This window comes from Rhinichthys klamathensis, unplaced genomic scaffold (assembly GCF_029890125.1).
Source record: "Rhinichthys klamathensis goyatoka isolate OS25496 unplaced genomic scaffold, OSU_Roscu_1.1 h1tg000627l_1, whole genome shotgun sequence".
NCBI lineage: Eukaryota > Metazoa > Chordata > Actinopteri > Cypriniformes > Leuciscidae > Rhinichthys > Rhinichthys klamathensis.
The window spans coordinates 1-17,711 of record NW_026607075.1 but is presented as its reverse complement, the minus strand read 5'-3'; the positions used below and the strand labels follow the sequence as shown (position 1 = coordinate 17,711).

The window sequence follows — 17,711 nt, the reverse complement described above, 5'->3', positions numbered from 1 at the left end:
TGTGTGTGTGACCGCGAGTGCTGAGGGGTGTAAACACTAGCAAGACTTAAAAAGAAATGCAAATTATAAACTTTAGTGATGATGCGACACTGTCTCGATTGTGCAAGTGACACAATTATTTGTGAAATTACATCTTACAGTAAGTTTTCAAATTACTTTGGTGTGAGTTATTTAATAAAGAAATATGAATTGTACCTCACCTTCAGCATTATTATAGTCATTATCATTATTAGTCTTATGCGTCATCAGCATGAGATCGGCCTGATAGATTTTGTATTTTCAGTCATCCGATTAATTTACATTGTGACTCTGTATCAGATGTAATCCACTCTGTCTGTGTCTGCAAAGGTGTGTGTCAAATGGCCCATAGAAACTGATTGGTGTGAATGAATAAGAAGAATCAGCATTGCTCAGAGTGTATTAGCAAGTTAGATCGATCTTCTGTGGGAGGTTTCTAACAGGTCCAAATCCTCCTAACAGGTTTCTATTGTTTTTAGCCCATAGGATATGTCTTCATGTATAAAGTTCTGTCTCACAGACAGAACTTTGGGTTACGATTGTTGAAGGGCGACATGCTAACATCGCTGCTGAAGGATTGCTACACTACAAACCTTCAATAAATTCTTCTCCCCACAAGAACTGGTCAAGCTTACTTATTTTATGCATTGGAGAAATCTAATACATTGGCGAGCCACCCAAACCACTGCTCGGCCAAATACACCAAAATCTAACAATTTGGCGAGCCAGCCAGGAGAGACTGACAAGAATAGAACTTACCATCTGCAACAAGGAGTAAACCAAAAACTCACCAGCTTCAACAAGAAGTAAACGGAATAGTTTTCGAGTATCTGAAGTTCAAAAGACTGCATCTGTGGACACAATTTATTTGAATCAACTGGATCCGGTCTCAAATATCCTAATTTGGTGAGTTAGACTTATGAGCTCTCTAAAAGAACATCTTCTGAAAAGAATAATAGTAGACCAGTAAAGATTTGTAGAGTAGTCACACACACAGTGTATTGTTGAGAATTTTAGGCTTGGGCCTTTTTCGTGAGTCTGTAGGAACCTTTTAAATGATTAATTCTCCTGAAACTGTAGGAGCTATAGAAATAAGTTTTATAGCTTGGCCCTGTTCTGGTTTGGTCTGTTCTCGTGGGATTGTAGGAGCTATTGAAATAAAGTATAAGTTTGGTCCTTTCTCTGGAGTCTGTAGGAATTCTTAAAGAAACAATTTAGTCCGTTCGTCCAGAGATTGCAGAAACTGTATAGGGTTTGGTCTTTTCTTTGGGCCTTTCTCATGAGTCTGTAGGTGCCTTTTACATGATATAGTTAATTCTTGTGAAACTGTAGGAGCTATATAAGTTTTATAGCTTGGCCATGTTTTCTTAAGTCTGTAATAATAATTTAAGAAGAAATTTTAGTCCGTTCTCATGAGACTGTAGGAGCCATTGAAATATAGTATAAGGTTTGGTCCTTTTTTTGGAGTCTGTGGGAATTGTTAAAGAAACAATTTAGTCCATTCGTCCAAAAATTGTAGAAACTGTATAAGGTTTGGTACTGATGTTGCTGCAAGAATTGGATTGGGAATTCTTGACTGGGTGCTAATTCAGTAGCCAATATTTTAGTTTTGAATTAAACATTCTAATTGTGTTAGAAACTAGAAGTTTATTTGCCTTCTGATGAAAGATGCAGAAAGATTGAAAGTCTAATCTCTAAGGGACAAATTTAAACCAATTCAGGATAGGACTCAGAAAGAACTGAACAAGTCTTATTAATCAGGAGTTTTTCAGAAATGAAACAAGGAAACTTACTCTGAAAGTGAATTTTTGTTTTGAATGTAGTATTGAAAACTAAGCCGAGTAAGTAAACTAATGACTTGTCAGTGTAACTGAAATGGTCAGTCTAAAGACTGCTGAGAATTTAAATAAGCACCTTTAACGGCTCTAACACTTTTTGTTTCGTTTCCACACCTCTGAGGGCACTTCTCATATACTTGCCATGGCTGAGTCTGCACTAACAAATGCCCTGCACTGAGGCCAACAACAGAAAGACATGGGACAGAACCTCCAAATGTTACCATTGATCAGATGATGGACAATCTGAATGCATATTTGGGCAAAAGGCTGGGACTGAGGAAGTGCCATGATGACATGTGCCAGAAGTACGACATCAAGCACTCAGAGAGCGGACTATGGGCCTTGCCGGACATTAAAAGGGCTTATGGAAAGATGCAGCGCTTAAGGACAAACACCAACAGAGATGGCTTGTCTGTGATTTTGGTAAAACAAATTCTACAGCATCGGCAGAAGTGTGAGACTGACAAATCACAGCGCGAGTACAATGCAGAGAAAGCAAAGGTTCGAGCACTGGCTGAACAATTGCAGAAAGACAAAGAAAGACTCTTAAATGATAATGACAAGCTGTTAAAGTTGCTTTCCACACAACTGGAATCAAAAGACTGTTCTGGACCAAAAACTCCCATAAAATCTAGCAGCAAGATATAGAAAGAGTCACTCTACCCATTTAAAGACCTCAAGAAGATTGAGGATCAACAACGTCATTATCTACTAGGAGAAAGTGACAGCAGCTCGACGGGGAGCCCTGATGACAGTGATGTTGAACCTGAGACACATGCTCATGTCACCAAGAAGAACAAAAAGGTTAGACTCGCTCCTGTAATTGTCAAGAACAGAAGGACTGAAATTGAAGTTGACAATGAGGAGGAGTATGAGGAAGGAGAAAGACGAACCCGCATCGTAAAAAAAACTATTAAGAAATATGTTCCCTGTAAAACATACCAGCCAGCTTCACCGGAGCAAGTAGACAAGTGGTCTAAGGAGAGAGGTGCACATACAGCGGCATTAAGACAACTTCAGCAAGTTTTGCCATGTAAACTGATTCAAGATGAAGCATCCAGAAAGCAAATGCCATCAGTGAAAGAAGCTAAAACAAAACTGCATAATGACAAGCAATGCAGTAAGGATGACCACAAGGAAATTGGACTATGCCCTTTTGAACATGTCACCGGCCGGCCCATGTCCAATGAAAATCTAACATCTGACAGCCTTGCCCAAACTGATGAAAGACTCAGCCTGGTAGAACACAATGCCAAGAATCAATTTTCACCATTAGAATCCAGGAGGGAAAGCCTTCAGGATCTCATGGTAACTGATGAAGCAGTTAAGGTGCAGAGAAAAGATGAGTGGACCGACGTGAGCCATTGGGATTTGAAACATCTGCCTAGAGACGAGGGAAAGACGGCAGTAGTGTTTATCAGAGTCCAGATATGGCGGGACTAGGGTTTTTAGGCTCTAGCTTGTCGCCTGAGGACGAAGACATAAACCTACAGCCACTGATAAACACAGTAGTGTCCTGCCAATATTAAATAGGGACAGTTTTTCAGGCAGTTATGAACTATGTGTTCAAAATATTTTCCTTGGCAAAGATACGTTCCCCGTTTCTCTTTTGTGTGATTGCAGGTGTTCCAGCGTTCCAGAGGATGAGCAAAGACATCCAACGTTTAGACTGCACTGGCCACCTAGATGAAAACTCATGAATATACACAGAACACATCACTATCTGCCATTTCCAAAAGATCACAACTCCAAAATAAAAGCTTCCAGAGGATTCAAGCATTCAAGAGGATGCAAAGTTTCACCAAGAACTCTTATACTGTAATTTTAAGAAGGAACCTGTATACAGCATGTGTATATGATATCATTATATCTATTTGTTTTATGTTCTTTATTTTTTTATGTGATCAAATATGATCAAAGGAGGGATTGATAGATTTTGTATTTTCAGTCATCAGATTAATTTACATTGTGACTGTGTATCAGATGTAATCCACTCTGTGTGTGTCTGCAAAGGTGTGTGTCAAATGGCCCATTCAGATGAATGGCCCATAGAAACTGATTGGTGTGAATGAATAAAAAGAATTAGCATTGCTCAGAGTGGATTAGCAAGTTAGATCGATCTCCTGTGGGAGGTCCTCCTAACAGGTTTCTATTGTTTGTAGCCCATAGGATATGTCTTCATGTATAAAGTTTTGTCTCACAGACAGAACTTTGGGTTAAGATTGTTGAAGGGCGACATGCTAACATCGCTGCTGAAGGACTGCTACACTACAAACCTTCAATAAATTCTTCTCCCCACAAGAACTGGTCAAGCTTACTTATTTTATGTATTGGAGAAATCTAATACATTGGCGAGCCACCCAAACCACTGCTCGGCAAAATACACCAAAATCTAACAGGCCTTTATAGAGGCCGCCGGTCAATCTCTCTAAAGCCATTATTGACTGATAGCGATCGGTAGCCGATCAATCAGAGCACCCCTAATTTGTTGGCTTGTTAACTAAATTACTTTGTATTATCACCTTCATAAAATCAGATCTATTTAGAGGCAAGTCGGGTGTCAATCTAAACTCAAACATACAATCCAAAACTCAATTATACGAGTTATGAGCTCTTTAGGAGGAACCAGATTCAGATGAGTCTTACTGGGCCTTGTTCATGCCGGTCTGCGCACAGGTTTCATCTGTGGTAATGCCCGTGGCCTCGACTCTGATCCGCCATCCTCTGCCGATCTGAATCAAACCACAGGAGTCACAGTTAAACTGGGATCCGGCGTTCACTGGTGCCACTATAAAGCCCAACTCTGTGCTCATCTGTCGAGCTTGATCGCTCTCTTGTGTTATAAATGGACACTTACAGTGTCGGTGCTGGCATTGCGGGTCAGTTTATGGACTCGAGGTTTGACCGGAGCAGGCGTGTGTTCTTCCTCCGACACCTGCGGTTTCTGCGGCTCGCTTTCTAAAGGAGAAACACACAGAAATACTCCCAATCACAAGACATTCACTAACCAGGCTGCCAATGTTACATTCATTTTAGTGTGATTAAATACAAATAAAAAAAATGTTAATGCAATTCTATTATTTGAGGAGAACAATAGCAATCAGACCAGCAAGAGGCAACAGTATAGAAGTGCTGTAACAAGTCTTAGTTAGTCTAGCACAGTGCACATAGCAAGGTTTTGTTTTGTTTTAAATCAGAAAAACAAATAGAATAGAAAAGAAAAGGTAAGTGCAAGTATTAATTGGTCCGGTGCTGACGAAAAAGATGTTAATATAATAATATTAATAAAACGGGAATGTGCAATTATTTTTCTAATAATTAAATTAACCAGATTCAATTATTCCTCTTATACTACGGTAACCACACCTCAAGACATTGGGTCTCATTTACTAAGCAAATGTGTGCAAGAACGATTTTAAGAACAAAAACAAAACAAAAATCACGATTCACCAAAAATTTCATAATACATTTATTTGAAATTTCCCAAAAAAATATAGGAACTGAAACCACACGTACACAAAAAGCACTTGCCCTGTGCAGCCTTATAATCGTGTAAAGAAGTTATATTTCATCCCAACACGACTATAATCATTTTGAGGTATGCTGCATTAATTGTATTATATAATCCATATATGAAATAATACAATTGAATTCCATCTTACTGTAAATAAATTCCATCATTCAGTTAAAGAGTCAGGAAAGCTGCGCTATAGCTTCAGCTATTCGCAAGTTTGACGCGAGTGATGAAGAGCTGTAAGGAAAGCTCTTATGTGGAGCTGGTTTGGGCGTGTTTTATGCTAATGTGTTTTATGCTAACGACTGACCCTGTGCACGCCGGCGCTCATTTAGAAATACTCCCAATTCACTAACATCAGAACGATGTTAAGAACAAATTCATGTGCGTACGAACGTGTTGAGACATTTTTCGTGAGATGGTCTCCTGTGTGTACAAATACTAAATAATCCACGCAATTATTAGTGAATGAGACCCACTGTCCTTAAAGCGCTCTTGTATGTGTGGGACTAATTTCTTACGCATCTCATCCATTGCCAATTCCAAAATAGTAATTGTAGAGCTAGTAACCAAGGTTTTTAGCCACTGAGAGCAGACTAATGCAGTTATATATATATATATATATATATATATATATATATATATATATATATATATATATATATATATATAACTATATATATATATATATATATATATATATATATATATATATATATATATATATAGAGAGAGAGAGAGAGAGAGAGAGAGAGAGAGAGAGAGAGAGATTAAGTGTGTGTGAATTACCCGAGTCTGTGTGTCTCTCAACAGTGTTCGGCACCAGCGTCTCTAATATTGAAACTGTAGAGAGAGAGAGAGAGAGAGAGATTAAGTGTGTGTGAATTACCCGAGTCTGTGTGTCTCTCAACAGTGTTCGGCACCAGCGTCTCTAATATTGAAACTGTAGAGAGAGAGAGAGAGAGAGAGAGAGAGAGAGAGAGATTAAGTGTGTGTGAATTACCCGAGTCTGTGTGTCTCTCAACAGTGTTCGGCACCAGCGTCTCTAATATTGAAACTGTAGAGAGAGAGAGAGAGAGAGAGAGAGAGAGAGATTAAGTGTGTGTGAATTACCCGAGTCTGTGTGTCTCTCAACAGTGTTCGGCACCAGCGTCTCTAATATTGAAACTGTAAGTTGATCTGCTTCAAGAACAGCGCAGTTATTTCCTCACTAATGAGAAACGTCATGTAGCTTTGATGATTTTATCAGTAAAATAGTTCAGCAACTTAAGAGCAGCGCTGAGTGTGTGTCCGTGCTGTGTGTGTGCGTTTGAGCGGCAGAAAGAGAGTAAGTGCTAGGGATGGCTCGATACCACAATTTTGGCTTTGGTACGATACCAGAACCTAATACCTCGGTATCGATACTAAATCGATACCACAGGTAAAAAAAAAAAAACAGTCTCAAAATTTAAGTGACACTTAAAAAACACTGCTTGAAATTCTCCACTACCAAATGTGCAAAGAAAATTTATCAAATTGTAAAAAAAAAAAAAAAAAAAAAAAAAAAACTGAAATTATACAATTAAAATAGGTTAATATCTATAATAATAGATTCACATATAATAATAGAATAATGAAATGACATGTAAACCATTAGCTGTCATGCATCAACAAAGATTTATCAACATTTATTGCATTTATTCATCTTGGTTTGGTTACTGTTTGGGTTCATATTAGTTTAATGCATTGCATAAAGTAATGTTAACATGCTAAAAACATGTATTAGTAAATTCAATTTTCTAGGTCATTTTAATTACTGATTGATATAGATTAACAAATGATATATTACTGTTAGGTCAGGTTACCTAATGAATGTTGACAAATGTAGCTTAATTGTAATATTAGTAATATTCATATTACTACTGTTACTCTCTCCCTCTCTCGGCTTATTGCTCTAGGGGTCACCACAGCGGCACTAATATGCCATTCATTTTACTATCACTAATACTAAAATGAATATTATTCACATTTTTATTCTTTATTCATTCAAATTCAATTAATACATGTTTGTTTGAAAGTGCAAAAATGATGAGACCTACACTTAATTGGTTCTAGCGTGTCATGCAAGCAGATTTGAGCCTTCGTGTTTACCGTATCATAAATGATAAGCTCGTATGTGCGCTGTTCAATGTTCAATAAAAGTCTAAATTAAATCAGTTGAATGATGGACTAACCTGTCGATCTCTGAACTCTTTGAACAAGTCAAGATGAGCAACTGACAAGTCAAGTGCTATAGGCAGATTTGATGTGTTGCCTCCCCGTTTGCAGAGTGGTGAATTGAGATCTGTTTCTTTACTTTTCTCATTACTTTTGTTGGCAAAGTAATGCCTTATTTCACTCATACTGCTCTCTCTGTTTATTAATTTCGGGCGTGTAGAAATTCGAATGACTTTCGTTTGATCCATCGTGTTCCTCGGTTGTTGTCACCGTTTGCCGGTTTCGCGTGACCCAATTTTCACAGTTTAGGTAGCGCACCGCCGCCTAGCGGTGAACTTCGAAACAGCAGCGCATCAAATACCGAATTGAACAAAATTATGATATTGTACCGTTTGAAATATAATATATACCGGTATTTTTGCAGTACCGGTATACCGCGCATCCCTAGTAAGTGCTTTTCCATAATAAATAATAAATACAAAATAAAATGAAACTTTTAAATATAACTGAAAACAACTGCATATCTTATTATAATGTTCGTCAGCCAATCAGATTCAAGCATTCAACAGCCCCATTGGATAAATATATATTATACACTTTTATTCAGCAAGGATTCATTAAATTGATCAATAGCGAGTAAAAACATTTATGTTACAAAAGATTTATATTTTGAATCGATGCTGTTCTTTTTGTTAACTTTTTATTTAAGGATCCTGAACAAAAATTATATGAAAATATGAAGCAGCACGACTCAAATCATCATATTAGAGTGACTTCTGAAGGATCATGTGACACTGAAGACTGGAGTAATGATGCTGGAAATTCAGCTTTGATCACAGGAATAAATTACACTTTACTGTATATTCACACAGAAAACAGATATTTAAAATTCTAATAATATTTCACTGTTTTTTTTATCAAATAAATAAATGCAGCCTTGGTGAGCGGAAGAGACTTCTTTCAAAAAGAGTAAAAGATCTCCCCAAACTTGACCTGTCTGTGGTTGTGGATCATCTCTCCGCTCGGTTCGGTGGGGATTCTGGGGAATATCGGGCGCGGGCGAAGCTTTGACCGGACAGCAGCCCTTCATCTCTAAGAGCTCTTGAGGACAGGAGTAAATGTCCCACGCCAGGCTGACAGGAACCCGGTCTCCATTCCTGTTCCCGTCCGGCACGCTGGACTTCTCACTCACGAAACAGGCAAACTTCTTGGCCACGAGCTCATGGTTCACACAGATCTGCTCAACGACAGTGGACTGGCACTTAGCAGCTGTCTGAGATCCTGCTCAGCACGTCACATAAATAAACACACTTTACCTTTGTATCATTGATAGTCAAGTAGAGTTCAACGGCAGAGCAACCGGCGTGCGTCTCACACAGAACGGCTTCCACCAGAGTCGACACTAGAAACACACAGAGCGTCTATAAACACACAATGGAGGGAATGCATTGAGGAACAGCGAGTGGCAGAAGAGCTGCTGAGGGACTGGAGTAAACAGGGAAACTGAGAAAACACCAGTAAAACAAACCATTATTAGTTTAAACAAAAGCTTGGACTCGATATAGTGTTCCTTACAACTCACACAGATCCAGTGATCGTGGATCTCGACATGCAGCAGGAATCATGTTTCCTGATTTATATGAGCCGGATTTCCACACCGGGGAAATACATCAAGCAAATTTGCCTTATATAATAACAATATAGGTTTAAATCCATGTGATCACTCATATCAATGTTATATATATCATCATATCGTCCAGCTAGGGCTGCACGATTTGGGGAAAATGTCATATTGCGATTATTGAGGTCAATATTGCGATATGCGATTGCGATATAATAAACAAATGGTTTCATGAGTCAACTTGCTTGGTTCTAAAGCAAAATGCACACACAGATTAGTGATAAATCTGAAATGTGTATTTCTCAACTCAAACTAGCAACAACAACTTAATGATTGACAACACCTATAATGATCAATAAGCCATTGATGTCTGGATAAAAATTAATTTAATTTGAATTTAAGTGAACTTCAAACAATCCTCACATAAACCCATAATAAATGTCATATTTACCTGTGCTCTTCCTGTCTACAGGTAGGACATACAGTAATTGAATAAAGTTATCAAACAGTCTGCGCTGCATAAATTATAAATTATATGGACTAAAATGCTATTTAAAGCTACACAAGTTCTTTGGTCAAGAGCAGTGAGTGTTTTTCTCTGTTCCCTTTGTTCTTTGATTAACTTTACTGACAGAAAGCATTATTGGATGCTGGCCCTTTAAGAGTTGCTGACAGAGACGCGGATCTCACACGCGCCTCATTCTCTCACAACTCTTTACGACCATCATAAGACTGCTCTTATGATATGAAGACACTCGACAAATTATATTTTGGCATAATTGTGCGTGTTATTGTTCGTTCACTTCGAGCGGAAAGAGAACTGTATTCTGGCGCGCGGTCTGCGCACGCGCATGATACTGGTGCGCGTCTTTCAGTCAGGACATTCACAGGCAGCGCGCTCTCTTTTGACTTGTCTCGCTGAATGGTTTAAAGCATTCGCATGAATAAGAGCGGGATCATGTAACACTAGCCAATAGGGGTGTAACGGTACATGTATTCGTATTGAACCGTTTCGGTTCGAAGCTTCCGGTTCGGTACGCATACAAACCGAACGATTACTTGGACCATTTTTCCTGCCGACAAAATTCGGGCTGGCGCGATCACCACAACGTTGCGCAACATCAAATGGCAAGCGTAATGAAACCGGAACGAAACTGCGCTATTGTGCTTCACGGATCGTTTATCAGTTCGGAGCAGAGCAGCAACATCTGTGCAGCGGGAGCCGATCTCGATCAAGCGACACTGTTACAACCGTTACAACACAGCGCTAAGAGATCCAGTAAAGAAAACATTTGAGTTCGCCACTGAAGTAATAACATCGCTGCGAGATCTAGTGAGAAGCATTAACATTTCTCCGTTATTAACCGTAGATCTCTATTAGATCAAACAGCGCTGACGTGGACACCAGGAGAAACATTGTGCCGTGAATGAACTAATACTTTACGTCCACAGACCAGCAACATTCACCATGGATTTAATATAGTAACACTAAATGTAACCAGTTTGGCTGGAATAGTGAAATGCTTTCAAGTACTTCACACATCTTTTTCCAGCACTTCAAAACTCAAATATTATATAAATAAATAGCCTATATGAAGAGTTCAGATGCAAAAGCCTCTATAAGTGCCATTTGAAATTTTCTTCTAGAAATGAGAATGATCATTTTTATGAAGCTTGTACATTTAAGTTCAGTAATTTCACTCAAATGACAATTAATAGGCAATCTTCATTGCCATTTAAGTGAAATTACTGAACTTAAATATACAAGCTTGATAAAAATTATCATTCTAAGAAAATTTCAAATGGCTTTTGCATCTAAACTCTTCATATATTTAAATGTTATTTTTAATGTGATGACCAAAACATTATTTGTTCATCCTTCAAAGATGACACCCATTTATAAACCTGAAAGTTTCAAGATGTAGGAAAACTCACTTATTTAAAAAATATTTTTTCTTTTAACAAATAGGAAATTTCTCTGGCATTTCTTACTTTTTGCTGTATCGAAAACGTACCGAACCGTGACTTTAAAATCGAGGTACGTACCGAACCGTGATTTTTGTGTACCGTTACACCCTACTAGCCAAAGGATGACAAAAAATAACAGATGCTGCGTTGACAGCCCTAATTTGTTTATTTCATATAAAATCGCAGTATTTTGCGTCATATAATCGCATAGGTTTGACATCGCGATTACGATGTGATTAATTGTGCAGCACTAAAACTTGTGTAGTTTTTAGTCAGTGTTTATTTAAAAACACCCAATTATGCAGAATATATGATGGTAAATATTTAATTTAGTTGTGAATACAATATATAGGGTATGATTTTACCCCATAATTCGGCATATTGACACAAAATGACTGCAAATCCAGCTTTATCTGTCTGGATCCAGTCGTTTCTGTGATTCATTTGCTTCTCAGTTCTGCAGCTTTCGGCAGTCAGAAAAAACGATACCTCAGATTTCTTGTCAAATCTAGTTATACGGTCAATCTCAAAGCTCTTTCCCGTTTTAGATGCGTTTTGTGTGTTTTTCGCAAGTGAAAACCAATGGTCAGCGTTTCTGCCACTCAGTGTGTGTGTGACCGCAGTCACTCCGGCCGGCGGTGACGTCACACGCATACCCTCATACACACAGCAAACAGGAGAATCACCACAGCACACTCTTACCTTGTAACAGATTGTGCAAGTATTTGGTGGCAGAGCTGTCCCACGTTGAGGAGGGCCTGAGATCAGACAGAGGGAAACAGAGCATCAGAACACATGCGAGTGCAGCACAGAGACTTCTTCAGGAGAGGGACTTACACGAGCTCGGCCGGGTCTCCAGAGACCGGCACCTGAAGGGTCATGGGGCGAACCCCAGCCAGGCTGAAGCGGCGCACCCTGAAGGACAGCTGCAGGAACTTCTCCAGAGGAGTTCTGACACTGAGAGCAAATCAACAGGGCAGATATAAGCCAGTCCTGGGTGAAGCTCTACAGTGTTTTGCCAACCGTTAGGAGACGCATCACATCCTCACTAGTGGTGGGGGGAAAATCCGCACGCAATTACATCGATACAGTAGCGCAAAGTATTGCAATATTTAATGATAAATTATCTGTTTTACTTTCGGGTTTTCTCCATTGGTTTTCTCTGAGTTTACTCCAGTGTTTCCTCTAGGATTTTTTCCAGCCGTGGTGGCAGGCCCATTTCGCCAGGGGGAGGGGGCGTGGCCCATGAGTGATATTCCCATTGGCCACGCCCCCTTATCCCAGGTGTTTAAACCTCCCCTAAGCATTATAACATGAAAGGCGCCAATAAGAGCGGCAAAGCGATTATGCGCATCCCGTGCGCAGAGTGATGCACTTGAAGCAACGTGAAGTCACAGCGTGCAGCGCTTCGCATTGAAAAGTTCAAAGCACAAAGTGAAGAGATTATATCTATCTATGCTTAATGTATTATATCTATGCAACAGTTTATTGAGCCTTTTCTTTTAACAGTTTTAAATTTCAGTTAACTTACAGTGCGCATGAAGAACAATTCATAGTGCTCTCTACTCTACTGCTGTAGTAACAGACACCCGGGAGAAAGGAATATGATTTAGAAAGCGCTATAAACTCCAGCAAGATAAAGTAATTTTATGCAAACCATAGACCTTTACCTACAAATAAAGTATAATAATGGGAACATTGATCTTGAAGAGAGTGTCGTCGTGTTACTGTCGTACCCGAACGCGACGCGCTGTTTGAATGCTGAATGGAGAATGACCGAGGATGAGTTTACATTAACTTTAACTTAACGACTTAAATATAAATTTTTACCTCACATTATGCTATTGAATGACTTTAGAAGTCTTGGAATATAGTGCCAAGAGGTGTGGCGGCCCGCCACGGCAGAATGAATGTAGCGGAAACACTGTACTCTGATAGTTTACATTTGCGTATTATATCCACAAGGTGGCGCTTGTTGCAGTGCTTTGTTGTCGTGCATTTAACAGCAAATTCAAATGAAAATAGCTTCACCATCACAACCGGCTGAACACGACGCTCCGCCTTCGAAAGTGTGAGTAAATCAAATGGTTGATGACCTTGCAGCCAACAGGACTGGACTCTAGCAGTACACATTTTTGTTTATTTTTCTCAATTTGATTGAAGCTCCAAGTTACTCTTATTTATATGATTATTCTCAGGTTTATGTTACTCTATTGTATTTAAATTAGTGGTGGGCCGTTATCCGCGTTAACGTGCTGCGGTAAAAAAAATATCGCCGTTAATCTATTCTCAAAGTTGGGTTGGGAGCTGGGTCTATACTACGCAAGCTATGATGACTTTCACCTTGATATTTTAGCGCGGATGTAACCGAATTGCATTGTAGGGAGCATTTAATACCAATATATTGAAACGTCTGTTTATCCATACTCCCTTAATAAAGATTTCAGATAATATTACAAAGATAATAAAAATATCAGTCTACACATGCGTTTTATACTTAATATGAGGGAAATACACATCTGTAACCGACGTGACACAAAAAAAACTTACAACTTTTAGGTGGCAAAAGTACAAAAAGTAATACTACCCACAGGATGAAGAAGGGTTGGCTCTCCACAGAACATCAAATATTCATTTTGTCTTATTTTCCGTGTACGCATTTATGAGGGAAAAACAATGTCACGTGACAGTTCCCCGTTACGGACGCGAGTGCTCTGAAAGCGGCACTGAAAGACTGCTTTAAAACTTTCAGAGACATCAAACATAAAGCACAAAGCCTTTCATTAAGGTGAATTTCGTTTTGTATTAATTGTATCTTAATTTTAATCAATGTTTCATCAACCATTTGCCTGGATTTAATAAATAAGAAGTAAATATAGCAGACAATAGATAATCACGACACGGAGGCGCCGGCGCGTGAACTGGAGCTCGTCTCATGAGTCATAAATGAACCGAAACACAGCGTATAAGGAGTACAGTGGGTGGCGTGAGGTGCAAATGTATAATGTAGAGAATAGTTACGAAAATGGAGAGAAAATATAAATCGGGCGCATTAAAAAGAAAATAACGAGATAGTCTTTGTGTTTTATTTAACATAAGCTTACTTGGCTCAACAAGTGACACATTATTACATATGCATTCATTAGATATTTAACATTTTTTTTTTACGGTTTTAATTTTAAAATGACTTTGTAGCAGAGGGCCCCATGATGAAGCTCCGCCCCCACTGTACTGAGAGTCTAGCCCCGGCCCCACTGTACTAAGAGTCTAGCTCCACCCCCACTGTACTAAGAGTCTAGCTCCGCCCCCACTGTACTGAGAGTCTAGCCCCGCCCCCACTGTACTGATAGTCTAGCTCCGCCCCCACTGTACTAAGAGTCTAGCTCCGCCCCCACTGTACTGATAGTCTAGCCCCGCCCCCACTGTACTAAGAGTCTAGCTCCACCCCCACTGTACTGAGAGTCTAGCTCCGCCCCCACTGTACTGATAGTCTAGCTCCGCCCCCACTGTACTAAGAGTCTCGCTCCGCCCCCACTGTACTGATAGTCTAGCTCCACCACCACTGTACTGAGAGTCTAGCTCCGCCCCCACTGTACTGATAGTCTAGCTCCGCCCCCACTGTACTAAGAGTCTCGCTCCGCCCCCACTGTACTGATAGTCTAGCCCCGCCCCCACTGTACTAAGAGTCTCGCTCCGCCCCCACTGTACTGATAGTCTAGCTCCGCCCCCACTGTACTAAGAGTCTCGCTCCGCCCCCACTGTACTGATAGTCTAGCCCCGCCCCCACTGTACTAATGGCGCTTTTCCACTACACAGTACTAGCTCGCCTCGGCTCGGCTCGGCTCGCCTTTGTTTGGTTTTCCACTGTGTAAAAGTTGTACCTGTACCTGCTCTCGGGTACTTTTTTTCGTACCACCTCCGGCGAGGTTCTAAGCGAGCTGAGGCGAGCTAAGCCGATACTAAAATGTGACGTGAAAACAATGCCGACTGCTGATTGGTCACAGAGAATCTGCGTCATCATTGCACGCGCCAGATGGAGTATCCAGAATAACCCCGCCATTTTTAAAATAGTTTGGCCAGAGATAGTTACTAAACTTACTACTATTATTATGGCAACTCGGAAGAATACGCCGTGGTCAAACGAGGAGGTGCAGACATTCCTTTGTTTGGTTGCCGAAGAGAGGATCCAGCGAGAGCTTGATGGGGCAACGAGGAACGAAATGCGTCGCTATGACGACCGGGTACTATTTGTGGCGGTACTTTCTGCAATGGAAAACGGAGCGAAAAGCGAGCCGAGTCGAGGCGAGCCAAGGCGAGTCGAGTCGAGCTGGTACTGGTAATGGAAAAGCGCCATAAGAGTCTAGCTCCACTCCCACTGTACTAAGAGTCTAGCTCCGCCCCCACTGTACTGAGAGTCTAGCCCCGCCCCCACTGTACTGATAGTCTAGCCCCGCCCCCACTGTACTAAGAGTCTAGCTCCACCCCCACTGTACTAAGAGTCTAGCTCCGCCCCCACTGTACTAAGAGTCTAGCTCCGCCCCCACTGTACTAAGAGTCTAGCTCCGCCCCCACTGTGATGATAGTCTAGCTCCGCCCCCACTGTACTGAGAGTCTAGCTCCACCCCCACTGTACTGAGTCTAGCTCCGCCCCCACTGTACTGAGAGTCTAGCTCCGCCCCTGCACATCTTACCTGTGAGGTTATTTATTTGGGTAGCACACATATTCTGAATGCCTTGGCAGAATTCAAATGAGCCATTTTAATCTATATTAATTCCAAGATTACAGTGAGATTAATCTAGATTAAAAAAATTAATCTATGCCCATTTTTTAAATAATTGTAAGTTATGTGCTGGGAGTTCAGCATTCATGTGAGAGGTCTCCTATTCAGAGACTAATGACGTCCTGTCCTGTAATAAGGTCCTGTGTCCTGAATGTTCAAGGACTAAGTTTCTGCACTTCAGTTAATGTGTAGAAGATAATGTTCACAGAAATAAATGTGACATTTGAAGTGAGTCTTATTTTCCTCATTTTTTGTAATGCCTTTGAATAAAATGGGGGACATGAATCGCAATATATCGCAGACTCGAATCGAGAATCGAATAGCAATACTTGCTGTATTGCAATATGTTAAGAATCGCAAAAATATTGAATCGTGGCCCAAATTTTGCAATACTATCGAATCGTCACATTTTTGCCAATTCCCAGCCCTAATCTTCACACTGAGTGGAAGCAAAGTGGACAGCTAAAATAAAGTGGAACTAAAAATACTTCATGCATTTAAAGGACTTTTAATTATAAAGACGTCAAAAAACACACTGGGACTATTTTGAAATGTCCATGCTTTACTTTTTCCGGCTGCTCATTCAAAATGATGGGGAGATAATTATATGCACTAGTTTCTTATAACTCTTTACAACATATTACAAACATCATGCAAACACTGTCATAATTCATCAAAAGTAGTCCATCGGCAACCGTTGCATGGTAATCGCTGACTGAACTGCTCTAAAACCAGCGCTTTGACTCCGAACCAGCAGCACTTGCATTCATATAAATCATACTTTTAAAATGTAATAATCACATTAGGCCGTTTTTTTCTGTCCCCAAATTAAGACCTCTTAAAATGATAGTTAAGACTTCTGTTACACCACAAGATATTTATGACCTTAAAGGGATAGTTTACCCAAAAATAAAAATTCTCGCATAATTTACTCACCCTCGTGCCATCGCTTTCTTTCTTCAGAACAACACAAACAAAGATTCTTAGGAAAATAATGAATAATAAACCAAACGCAGCGATGGCAATCCACACGACCCCAGTGGACGGATCGAAGTTTTCTGAAGCCAAACGATAGGTGTGTGTAAAAACAAATTGCAATATTTTTATTTTAAACTCTTAACTATAAAGCATTGCTTCACAGCAACTGTTCTAGGGACAGAAACGACTTCAGCTTAACACAAACGTAAGGGCGTTTTAAAGTTTGCGTGGCGCTCGTATGACAGTAGATCGAAAACAATGATTTATTCTTTAAAGAAGACATTGATGGCATGAGGGCGAGTAAATGCTGAGAGAATCTATCCCTTTACACTTGATAAAACCAATTCAGGACATTTTAAAAGGCTTCATACTCATCCGCTCTGACGATGATGTGATCTCCATGGTCTACCAGCAAACACCAGGCCTGAGAGTCCAGCGTCCCCCTCGATGACGGACTCGACCACGGCACGACACCAGCTCTTCAGAGCCAGACTGAACACCACACACACCTGAGACAGAGAGAGAGAGAGAGAGGAGGAGGAGGAGGAGAGAGAGAAAGAGAGAGAGAGAGAGAGAGAGAGAGAGGGAGAGAGGGAGAGAGGGAGATAGAGAGAGAGGAGGAGAGAGGAGAGAGGAGGAGAGAGAGAGAGAGGAGGAGGAGGAGGAGAGAGAGAAAGAGAGAGAGAGATGGAGAGAGAGATGGAGAGAGAGGAGGAGAGAGAGGAGGAGAGAGAGAGAGAGAGAGATAGGAGGAGGAGGAGGAGGAGAGAGAGAAAGAGAGATAGAGATGGAGAGAG

General features: G+C 40.3%; 1 protein-coding gene across 1 annotated transcript in view; it reads right to left on the bottom strand.

The window, feature by feature from the left end:
• Window positions 1-17,423, bottom strand: part of tdrd12 (tudor domain containing 12) — a gene marked incomplete at its 5' end in the record, with an annotated part of 97,170 nt that extends 79,747 nt beyond the window's left edge. Inside the window, 8 exon segments of the mRNA XM_056241051.1 lie at window positions 4,503-4,588; window positions 4,714-4,814; window positions 8,560-8,803; window positions 8,883-8,968; window positions 11,858-11,913; window positions 11,993-12,112; window positions 17,286-17,356; window positions 17,358-17,423. Of these exon segments, the coding sequence (XP_056097026.1) occupies window positions 4,503-4,588; window positions 4,714-4,814; window positions 8,560-8,803; window positions 8,883-8,968; window positions 11,858-11,913; window positions 11,993-12,112; window positions 17,286-17,356; window positions 17,358-17,423 (830 nt within the window).
• Between the last annotated feature and the right edge of the window lie 288 nt (window positions 17,424-17,711).